The sequence below is a fragment of the Abrus precatorius genome, unplaced genomic scaffold (genome assembly GCF_003935025.1).
Source record: "Abrus precatorius isolate BTA unplaced genomic scaffold, Abrus_2018 Scaffold5, whole genome shotgun sequence".
Taxonomy (NCBI): domain Eukaryota; kingdom Viridiplantae; phylum Streptophyta; class Magnoliopsida; order Fabales; family Fabaceae; genus Abrus; species Abrus precatorius.
Genome location: NW_020874395.1, coordinates 15,037,502 through 15,049,526, shown reverse-complemented (window position 1 = coordinate 15,049,526; position 12,025 = coordinate 15,037,502). Strand labels below are relative to the sequence as shown.

The window sequence follows — 12,025 nt, the reverse complement described above, 5'->3', positions numbered from 1 at the left end:
AATTAATTTCTTAAATAAAAGTTACATATTCGATGATGATGTTGTAATTGGACGATATTTTGCATATGATATGCAAGTAATCCTTTTGTTATTATTATCATTATTCTGAAATGTCATTCAAGAAATGGTTGAGTCTCCCTTACGCTTTTCTTTTTCATTTCATGCATGGTTTTGAAATTTGAATATAATAAGATAGACAGCGAGTTGATAAAAAAAACACTAATTTATATATAATAAATATTGTTTATAAAATATCATCAGATTCAATGTATTTATAATATTAAATAGTGTAAATTTTAATATAAAAAATAATATTTATTTCTTAACATGTGTTTATAGACATACGTCAGATAAACAACATTCAAAACTCTTATATTGCCGCTGTCTTATTAAATTCCAAATAACTTTTGAGGAAACATGATTTTAGTGTACGTTTGAATAAACTAATTTGGGTTTCTCTTAACCATTTTAGAGAATTTTAGAAAATAATAATTTCTTTTTTAAAAAATTCCAAATATGCATGACTAAGATATAGAATTATAACGGTACATCTTAAAGAGCAAGTATAAGGCATGTTTGTTATCTCGATTTTTAAAGAAACATGTAAACTTCCTAAGACAGAAAAGAAAATAAAAAATAAAAAACACGTGAAACTCTAGTTACTTGTACAAGTAACCATACTTTGGTCATAAAACGAATCTTTTTATTTTTTATTTAATTATTTTTAACTACTATTGTCAGTGAGAGAGTAAAATAATGTTCTATGAATAAAAAATATCCTCGAGTGTGTTTTAGTGCATGTTTAGATAAGAAATAGCCATGCTTTAGTTTTATTTGTTAAGGTGTCTTCTACTAGTCACTTGTGATTGACTTTATGAGTGTTTACGAAAAGGGACTTATAATTGTTCAATCAAAGTATAAAAGCACTTATGCATGTTAAAAATATCATTTAAGAGAAGTGAAAAAGTGGTACTTCAAAAACAATGTCAAAAGAAACAAAATTCATAAAATAACATTCCATAGCAACTTCACTTCCAGTTAGTATGTAAAACTCTTACAATTTGATTTAAATTCAGAACAATATAGTGAGAACAATCCCAGAATTTGCTGTGTCACCTTGTGTACTCTATTTACAAACAACTACGTGCGTAAATTGTCTTTGACTATATATACAGGGAACCCAAGCATTACCAATACCACAGATCATGCATATAATTGGCAGGATCTATGAGCATCTTCATCTAGTTAAATCCTTGATGTACAAAAGAATGAGGCATTTCAAAAGAGCAATGGACTAAACCATGTCATGATGAATGAGAAATTCAGTAATACATGGATAGAGTTGATCTGCTGCCTGAAATATGGAGTGTAAACATACAAAGTTAAGAAAATGCATCTATTGAAAAAATCTCTAAGTTGGTTCAAATATATGTGCTCGTAACTCTTTCTCAAGAAGAATAATTGAAATAATCATACCAGACGACCACCCACTAAGTCATAGTGGGCATAGTGTGGACCACCAGGCTCCCCAAAGACTTTGTATGTAACCAAGTCTTCAGGAATAAGCTTCACTGTTTCTGCTTCACATTTATGATTATACTCATCATAAAAGAAAAATTTTTGTAAAGTTGAGCATTTAATGGATTGACTAGTGCAGTTTTAATACCATATACAGCTTCAGGAGGGCAGATTAAGTCTTTGTCACCAGCAATTGCTAAAACAGGAACATTGCTTTTGCGCAGATGGTCTTTGTAGAAGAATGTTCCACTCCTGTCGCGTAAACCACCTTTCTGGAAGGCTGTTGTTAACTGCAAGAGAAGCTTAGAAGGTACTGTACCTGTCAATCATGGTCCAGTCGGTAAGAGAAAAATCTTGCAGGAGCATATATAGATTACACAATTTAAGAAGCTTGAAAGTGGGAACAAAGTAGGTAAATAGAAGATCCGGTTCTGGCTGTTGTATAATTCATTTAATTCTACCTCTAAACGAAAATATTATCAAAGAAAAGGAGGAATAGGGCTGTACATAAATCAGTTGACTGGAGCATCCACAAGAATTTATGATAAGGAATTTATTTAAAATCGACAGTTATACAGATTCAATGAAGAACTTGAATGCTGCTAACTAATATTTCCAATTTAGATGCAATCATGCAATGCATGGATCAGCTCTTAATTTATTTTTGATGAATAATCCAACAATGTATTTCTCAATGGAAGTCCCTGATGCCCTACTATGTACAACTTAATATGGAATTCTGTTGCGAAAAAAATGCGTAGTTTTTATTATGTTGAAGGCACTCGATGAAAAATTGAGAATATTTGCCTGAGGGAAAAAAAATCGAAACTTACAAAAGTTGTTCAAAACAAGCTTCTCAAACAGTTTTTGATCCATCATATCTTCAGCTGAAATCTGAGAATTTAGCCAAGATAAAACGAACGGAGGATAGCTTGCAAGAGGATAAGCAGTTGCCATCAATGGCCCAACTGGAATAACAGGAATGTTTAAGGCCTGAGCAGGTTCTGCCTGAAAATAAAGACACAGTCTACTTAGTTTTCTCTTAAGTTTAGAGACATAACGCTGGCATGTAACAACATAAATAAAATGTCACCACACAATCAATTTCTTTTATCACTTGCCAGGGGTAAAAGCAACTTGAGAGATGATCTAGAAGGGGTGTAATCAAGTGATGATGCCAAAGTAACAACTGATGCCAACCCTGAATCCTTCCCATCAAAACCTGACATATAATTTATGTAGAAAATAAGAAGAAATATTGATCAACACATTGATTCCCAGAACAGATTTACAAATAAGGTCCTTCACTAATCACAACAATGTGGTTTATATTTCACACTAGATCTCAAGCTGTCCAGAAAATTTCTCACAGGATCAAAGAGGAAGATAACATGTTTGACAAGAGATATTTATATTTTAAATGTCCTCTACATTGGTTGCAGTAAAACAAGTAGAGATATAAATTAGTGATGTGTGAAATGATTAAGCTACAAATATGTGGCTCTCAATAAAAAAGGAATGGACACAATAAAGGACGCCCAAGCTCAAAATGGTTTATAATGTCCTTCAAATTGATGGCCACTGAATTAGATGTTGCAACATGCTAAACATTGAAAGCACTTGTTTCCTTCCACTATCGTCGAAAATAAAAAGATTCAATACATTTCTTACAATGAAGTCAAAGAAAATTGAAGGTTGTAGCTATGCTATAGTTAGCATGCTGTTAAAGGTTTGAAATATATCAAATTAAAATAGAAAGTGAAATACACAAAGCAATCACGACAAATTTTGTTTACACAAGCTTGCACCAAAAAACAAGCAAATTTGAATGCAAAGTAACACAGTACCATAACTTCAGAAGTCGCAGAAGAAATAAACAATAGATCGGTGGGACTTACAACAGCGTGAGAGCATTGCATACAACAAGATACCCCCCATTGAGTGACCAATTGCCAGCAATTTTCCATCCTTTGGTTGACATTGAGATATTATGTACTTCATCTAATTTATACAGGTATCAAACCAATAAATGAGAAGCAAATCTAATGAGATCATCCAAATTCTTATGCCAATAAATAGTGGAACAAGCAAATAATAAAATTACACCAAAGAAGTGAAGAAAGAGCTAAATTACAACTCATGTTAGATTAAAAGTCGCATATAACAAAAGAATGTCACCTCACCGCGGCAGGTACTTCCTCTTCCAGAAAATGGTCGAAGTCCCAATCATACTTGACAATCAGCTCAATTTGTTTTTGGAATTCTTCTAGAGTGGCAGCAAAACGGTCTTGCAATTCCAAAATCTGTGCAGGGAACAGTTGTTGATTTTCAATAATAGCTTGAATTTTTCGATTGAAATCCTTGATTTGACCACGAACTGCAGAAGTCTGTCCTCCTTCCAACAAATCTGTAACATTAATGTTCATGTTAGAGTTCATATAACCACACATTATTAAAAATGACAAGTTTCTAAGATCACTTCACTAACCCCCATTGAGAAACCCTGCAAGCCTTTCAGATATCCTTGCAAACATCTCCAACAACCTTGTTGTTAGCCGCATTTCCTCAAATTTAGTCATTATCTTGGATTCTCTACTTTTCATGCGAGGAACTTCTGATACAAAAGAATCACCAAGGTTCTTAAATCCCATTGCTCTTGCAGAAGAAGCACGACTTTTACCAATACCATCACCAATTGCAGAATCAACCTCAGTTAAATTCTTGAGGCACTCCTCTTCATCCTCCAGGCTATCCCCAAGTGTGCTCAACCCAGCACCTCGAACCTCAAGAGTCCATGTATCAAAACCTTGGGCGGACATGTACCGAGCAAATGAAAACTGAACACAAAACACAATCACTTAGCACACATCATGTAAGGCAGAACATTGATCCTAGACCATACACTGTCACAGACTTAAGATTTTATGAAAAATGTTAGTAACACACTCTTAACTATTGGTTAAAATTTATTGAAAACTACAAAAGTATAAAAAAGAATTACATTAGGAGTGAGAAAGATAGAGTCACATAATTTTTGTAATTTTCAATCAATGTTAACCATCGGTTAAAATTATGTTACTTGCATTCTTGAGATTTTAATATACAGCTTTTATTTCTATCGTGTGTTCAGGGATACACAATAAGAATATGTATATAATAACTTTTTTTATTGAAGTGTGTTTGGAATGTGTTAGAACGTAGATCCAATGTAGAAACTATAACGAGTAGCGGAAAAAAAATAACGCGAATTTGCAGGGTTTTGAACGCAAATCCAAACATGATAGAAATCATAAGATCCAATGAATTGAAAATCACACAATAACATTAAATGCCACAATTTCGAATAAAATCTTACTATTTATTGTATATTCTTAGGCAAACATTAGGAAAACCGTTAATTTAAGGACACAGGATCATATTCAAAATCCAACAAAATGAAGGTATAAATCATGAATGCAATGCTTAATGGGTGCAGAATCTACATCATAGTAATTTCCAAAGCAGAATTTTCAATGGAAACATACTCACCTCAGGAGAGAGATCATAGCCTATTGCATTGGTTGCAACCCCTGACAATAACAAAAGCGGGTGATTCCTCAACGGGGCCTGAAAAGTACAAGTAAAACTCACATCTTTAACCAAAACCACCTTTGAATATAACAAAAAGTGAACCCTTTTTCTAAGTTTTACGATAAAAACGAGAAAATCCAAAGGCATCCAGATGCTATATCATTGCATTGCCAAAAGGTTATTCATAGAAAGCGCAAAGTCGAAAACTTGAGAAGAGAGTAACCTTGGGAGAAGGAAGGTAGCGCCACAGAGCGAGATTCCAATTGGAGTTCGAAACAGAGACGCGGTGAAGCTCATCGGCGGTGCATATCGATCGGTTGTTCTCGCCTTTCTTCTCCATTCGCACGCATTGGAAAGCCGCAGGAATCGCCGGAGACGGCGACGCCGCTCGCCGGCGATAAAAACACGAGGATGGGATTCGGGTTTTGGTTTTCGGGTCGGGTCGTGGCGGGTCGACCCAATAGAATCCGGCGCCAACGTTGTTTAGAAGCATTTTGTTTTTTTGGTTTTTTTAATGTTTAGTGAACATAAACGTTTTATTTATTTGTTTTTAGCTTTCTTCTTTTTTAGGGGATGTTTGGTTTGGTGGGTTTGGATCATTGTTATTCTTTCTTCGCATTCCAAACGGGTCAATATGAAGATAAGAAGCAATCCCTACATGTGTTGCCAAAAGTTGGTGTAACGTGTAAGAATAGTTCTTAAAATTGATTATGATTGATTTGTATCGCTGTCTATATGAAGAAACATTATAAAAAATTAAACCTTTCTGTTTATCCTAACTATTACATTGATGACTCAAATGCCATTTTAAGAAAAGCACCAAACTTGAAAAAAGTTAGTAATCTTGAAAGGAGGTGCGTTTAATAAGATGAATCTTGCAATTTTCATCTAAATCACTTTTTTGAAAAAATAAAGTATAAAATAGAGTTAATTATTATTTAACTTTTTACATAGATAACATATTTTTTAAAATTTAAATGTTATAAATAATTTTTTAAAAGACAATTTTATTTGAATAAAAAACATCTGTTGTATAGTTAAACTAATTATGTTGTACTACTCTTTCTTAGAGGCTATGGTGGAATAATGAGTTTTCTCAAAGCTATGCATCGATTCTGACTATGATAAATAGCTATGGCAAGAGAAGTAAGTCCCTCGTTTTCTTTCCTACAAATGGATTACACTTGATAGAGTTTCTAATTTATTTATTAATTAAAATTAAAACTTTATTTTAATAAAATATTTACATTTAATACTATTATAAATTCTTTATAACAATATATTAAATTTTCCTTTAATTTATTTTTTAGATTTAATTAAGTGTTTACTCTTTATAAAAGTTCTATAGTTAAAACTTAGTTTCTATAACATTTTTTTTATGATATAGTTTTTATTTTTTTATAAATTATTATTTTTAATTTTTCTAATTAACTTAATCTATTTAAATATATATTAACAAGTGTTAATTTTTTATTCAACAACATCAATTAAAGGGATTAAAAATAATAATTTATAAAAAATAAAATATATATTTTAACAAAATATTTTATAAATACAGAATTTAAATTATACCATTTTTATAAGAATCAGACAATAAAAAAAAAATCAGGTGCGGGTTAGACATTAGAAGATGCCAAGTGGAGCACTTTATCTTCAGAAAAATAAAATAAAATAAATAGGGTTCTAATTCTAAACCTTATCCCCTTATAGAATAGAGGTTAAGGGTGAGTGTGTTAATTTGTTAAGAATGAAATGAATCACTTACGTGAACCAGTGGACTAAATTAAATTAATAAAGGGGTTATTTGGAAAGAGTTTATAAGAAATGAGGAGAAAAAGATAAATTTTATATTTTAAATAAATATATTAAAATTAATATTTATTTAAATTAAAAATATAAATAATATTATAAATAATTGTTTTATAATATTATTTTTTCTGTCACATTATTTATCTTCTTATTTACTATTATTATATAACTAACATTTCTCAACTTGTTATATATTCATTCACAAAAAAAAGCAAATAAAATATTGGTTATAGATAGACGAAACACTTAAATAAAAAAGTGCCCATTATCACCTTTTTAGGAAATCCATTTACTTGAGTTGAAGATATGCATAGGGCATTGACTTCTGAATTGTGCATGTGATTGCATGCAGAGAAAGAGGGTTTTCTCTATCAAGATAGATGCAGATGATGGTGGTGGAAACAGGGCCATGTTTGATTCACCACATAGTCACTTCAGCCTTCCATCATTTAAGCTCTTCAAAAATTATGATTGTTCATTTAAATTATTAAAAAATATTTTTTTTATATTTTTATGTCACTTATATTAAAAAAATTACCAAAAATGTAATTACCTTTTCACTTCAATCAATTCCATGCATACTGGTCAATGCCCATGTGCCACGAAAGTCGGTGTTATTTGAATGATTAAATATAATTATTATTAGATGAAAATTAAATTAAAAATTTAAATTAAATATAAAAACTTTTAAATTTAAAGTAGTATAAAAATATGATTATATATATATATATATATATATAAATGTATGATTTTTGTATACTAATATAAATTTAAAAATTATTATATTTAATCTAAACCTTTTATTTAATTTAAATTTAAATTTAATAGATTATAATTTATTACTTTATTAATTATTAAATTTAAATTAAATAAAAACTTAAAATTAAGTGTATCATAATATAAGAAGCTCGTTTTCATATATAAAGCCAAAATATGCATAACACACAACACGTGTTCACCCTATCATTTTTGGAGAAGGTTTGATCTCACGTCAGAAACCACACTAAACAGTAATGAAATTTGAATGGACCTGTTGCATCATGGAGGTTTGCTTTGTGTTATGTCACAAAAAAAATAGTAAAATTTGAAAAATATCAGTAAAATTTTTAATAGTTTATTAGGGATTAATTAAAATTTATATGAAATTTAATCTTTTTATTTTAAATTTAATAATTTTTTATATTTTTATAATTTTTAATAAATTTTAAAAATATTTTCACATCCTTGGGCTAAAATGGATGTATGAAATAAAGGACAAAAGAAAAAAATAAAGAGGTAATAAAAGAGATAAAAAATTATTTAAATAGCACAAATAAAAAATCAATATAGAAAGATTATTAACAATAAATATGTCATATCACCTTGTTTATAAGAACAAATTGGTGAATATGTTACTATAATAATATGTCGTATCCCCATGTAATAAGAACAAATAGGCGAATATGCTCCACTATTGGTATGTCTAGATGGAGTACAAAATAAGTTAAAAAAATAATTAAAAAATAATATTATAAAAATGTATTATTTGAATTGATAGAAATAAAGAAGAAAGAAATGATTTCTTTTTATTTACTTGAATGAATGAAAAAGAAGCTAAAAAAAATAATTTATATTAAAAACTATTTGTATTATAATAATACAAATTTTATTTTAATAGAAAAGTATAAGAATTTTTCTTAATTATGTAATTTTTAATATTTTTATATTATTTTAAAAGTATTTTTAATAAAATATATAAAAATTTATACGTTTCTTTTCATTCAAAATCTGATTATTTTGTGTAAGAAAAAAAAATGATAATCCTGTGTGAAAGAATTTTTTTGTTCTATTCATATAAAACAAAATATATAAATAAATAAAATGTTTATTTGTCTATACTTTTTCTTATATATTTAATTTTTATCAAAACAAACAAATATAATATAAAGCACATAAAAAGCACGTCTTAATTTAGGTTTCAAAAAATTGTGATCTAGTCTTTAGATCTTAAACTAGAGCTAGATCTTGGGCACGCTGCATGCATGTTCATAGATTCCCCCTCGTTATGTGCCAATAATAAATGTCAGAGAGGCTTGCATCATGCTGATTCTGTAGCAATTTTTGCGTGAAAGGCGAAACCCTTCCAATCATTGACTTCAAAAAACCATTAGAAACCAATCTTTCACTAGCCATCTTTACATTATCATCTACCATGAATCAAATGTTAGGATATATATCCACAATTCCACTGAGTCATTTTCTTTTTGGCTAAATGGTGTTCATCAAAGACAAAATATGGTCCTATCTTCACTAAGGAATTTACTTGAACCACTTTCATGTACAATTTAAGCATGCCATATCTTATTTGATTATATATATTAGCCTTGCTAAGGCTATGCTCAAAACAGTACTAGGTGTAGAAATAATCAAATGGCTGAATTACTAATTTCTGAAATCTGATGTTGGTTTTCTTAATCAGAAAAAACAAAATAAACGTGATTTCCAAGTGAATCTAAGTAATACAATAAAATTTAAAATGAAAGCACTAAAAAACTCCCTCATCATAGCTAATGGCAACTACTTGCCTTATTCAACTGAGTGACTCTGATAACCAGAAAAGCTAGTTTTGCAAAATATGATCTTACATGTCATTCATTTCAATATAGATAAGAAGAAATAAACTATGATTTGGTCCTTATTTTTTCTGTAGAAACTGAGCTCCATATTTTCATTGTTAAAAAATTAAAGTCCAATGACCCCTCACCCCACCCCACACCACCCCAAACTGGTTCATTTTTCTCCACTTTGGTTTATGCAGGCTGTGAAGTTCTGTTTGGATGCTGGTTATTGTCTGCAGGAAATTGTTTTGAAGCATCTGAAAGTGCTGCAGCAGCTACAGCTGGAGTCATGGATTGGTACTGAGGAAGCAAAGGCGTAGTAGTTTGTTGTGTTGTGTAGTATGCTTGGTCTTGAACATGGGCACCATATTCATAACCATAATTAGTAGTACTAGAAGGAGCCACAGCAATGGACTGTGGTGGATGATGGAACTGAGGCAAACCCATATAATGTGGCTGAAATTGATTGGGAGTTATTGGAACAAATGCAGGATTTGATGCCACTGGAGCTTTGTAAACACTTGGAGTCACTTCAGGTATGGTAGGAGTAACTGATTTGGTGGGATAAATAGGTGGAGTTCCTTCCTTGTATGTTGTTGAGGCAACAACACTTTGAGGGGGTATTAGTGGCCTACCTGAGGCTACAACATTTGGATCAGCTATGTTGGGTTGCAATGCCATGCTGTATGGTTGTGTAGGTCCAACAGGCATCACATAAACTGGGTACTGTTGTTGACCAATTGGATGGGGAAGTTGTTGTTTTTGTGGTGGTGGGGGATAAACTGGGTAGTAGGATGAAACTGGCATAGGACCTGTGGCTGTAGGGTGGTGGATGTAATGAGTGTTGGCATGGACCAATGGCTGTTGAACTTGTTGATTTTGATCCAATTGTGGGGGTAATGTGTAACCAGAATCATGAACCTGTTCCCTTTGTAGTCCAAGGACTTGATCAGATATTTCACTCTTGGCATTTGGCAAAGCAACAACTTTGTTATCTATAGGAGCAGCTTGGACTTGATCTTGATAATAAACAATCTTGGAGAAAGAATTTGTAGATGCAATACTACTGTCACTGAAAATATTCACCAAAACAACAATTTCAAAACACATATTATCATCATCACCTAAATTAAAAGTGGTGTGTGATTTTACTTCAAAAGAGCAATATATTAAGGTATTGAAAAAGCAAAAGTTGTAAGTAAAAAACAAACATAAAATCAGACACAAAAAATGATAGATACCTTGCAACTGAATCAGGAGAAGGCAGACTCAAACCAGCACTAGTCCTTGGTTGCACAAGCTGCAATGGTAAAGGTGGTTTCCTAAATCCATGATCCGATCTCTCATCATCAGAAACAACCCTATTCACATTATCACTAGCAGCAACCACACCAAGTGAAGTCATAGTCACAGCTGCAGAAGAAACAACATTTACAAACCCATCATCTGGCTTCACTCCACTTGCAGCTATTGTCATCTGAGCAAACTGCTCCTCCACCACTCCAACCCCAACCTTATTCTCTTGCTGAAGCCTACTACCGTTGTCATCAACACGAACCCGAATCGGTGGCAAATTAGCCATAGAAGGAGATGAAGAAGAAGTATTCTCCATCATAGGTGAACCAGGCATTGATTGCACAACATCATGCAAATTCTTAACCTTGTTATTGGCATCACCACCTTGAGCCTCCAAGTTATTGCTTGAGCCACTGGCACTAACACCACCAACACCATCAAGGTTCACAAAACAATCCCCTGCAGCAGAATCTGACACCACCCTTGAGAGAATTCCTGAGTTATTGAGTGCATCTACAAACCATGTCTCTGACTTGGCATCATCAAGGAGTGACCCCATTGAAGCTGTAGTCTCAGGTTTGGTGAAGAACAAGAACACCCTTAAGCGTGAAGGAGAAGGTTTTGCAGCTACACGATCATACTCTTCTATCATGTTGTCAAGATCTTCATCAGTGGTGACAGTGATGAGGTTGTCAAGGTCCTCATTGGGAAGCTGGTACTTGAGCGTGAAGGGTCTACCATTGAGAATGGTTCGGGAGAGGCGTTCACATAGCTCTTTCAGTGAGGAATGGCGATCCACCACCACGATCCTCGTGTCGCCGCCGACATAGCAGAGGGACTTATCATGAGGACGTGGCATAATGTGGCCACCATAGCTGCACATGAGGCGAAGTTTGGCACCAGGAATAGGAGGGAGAGGCTCATCATTCCATGTTTCGGCGTTGCGTGATCGCGGCGATGAGGACTCTACTGAATCAGGATGGTGTTGTTGGGTGATGGTTGAGGTGGCCAGGGTGGTGGAGAGGGGTGGTGGGTCCATTAGGAGCGGTGGTGGTGGTGGAAGTGGTGGAGCCTTTTTAGCCTTTGCTTTCCACTCTGTTTGCTCTGTTTTGAAGCAGAGTGGAAACGGGAGAAACAGAGTTAGTGGGAGGTGATATTCTTATAGGTTGATGCAAATGGGACTTATGCCTTCTTTTTCTTTTGGATGTCACTTTATGAGTGAAAAAGTAACCAAA

At 32.5% G+C, this 12,025-nt stretch overlaps 2 protein-coding genes across 2 annotated transcripts; both read right to left on the bottom strand.

The window, feature by feature from the left end:
* Positions 1-994: 994 nt before the first annotated feature.
* Positions 995-5,581, bottom strand: LOC113866767. The gene is made up of 10 exons (XM_027501567.1): positions 5,312-5,581; positions 5,047-5,124; positions 4,007-4,355; positions 3,702-3,925; positions 3,417-3,519; positions 2,640-2,740; positions 2,352-2,526; positions 1,667-1,837; positions 1,477-1,577; positions 995-1,354 (listed from the first exon to the last, which is right to left on the bottom strand). Exons 1-10 carry the CDS (start codon positions 5,579-5,581, stop codon positions 1,295-1,297), a joined length of 1,632 nt encoding a protein of 543 aa, XP_027357368.1. The 3' UTR covers positions 995-1,294.
* A 3,769-nt stretch (positions 5,582-9,350) lies between these two features.
* On the bottom strand, positions 9,351-11,914 carry LOC113867881. Its single transcript, XM_027503384.1, has 2 exons — positions 10,736-11,914; positions 9,351-10,566 (listed from the first exon to the last, which is right to left on the bottom strand). Exons 1-2 carry the CDS (start codon positions 11,827-11,829, stop codon positions 9,687-9,689), a joined length of 1,974 nt encoding a protein of 657 aa, XP_027359185.1. The 5' UTR covers positions 11,830-11,914; the 3' UTR covers positions 9,351-9,686.
* Between the last annotated feature and the right edge of the window lie 111 nt (positions 11,915-12,025).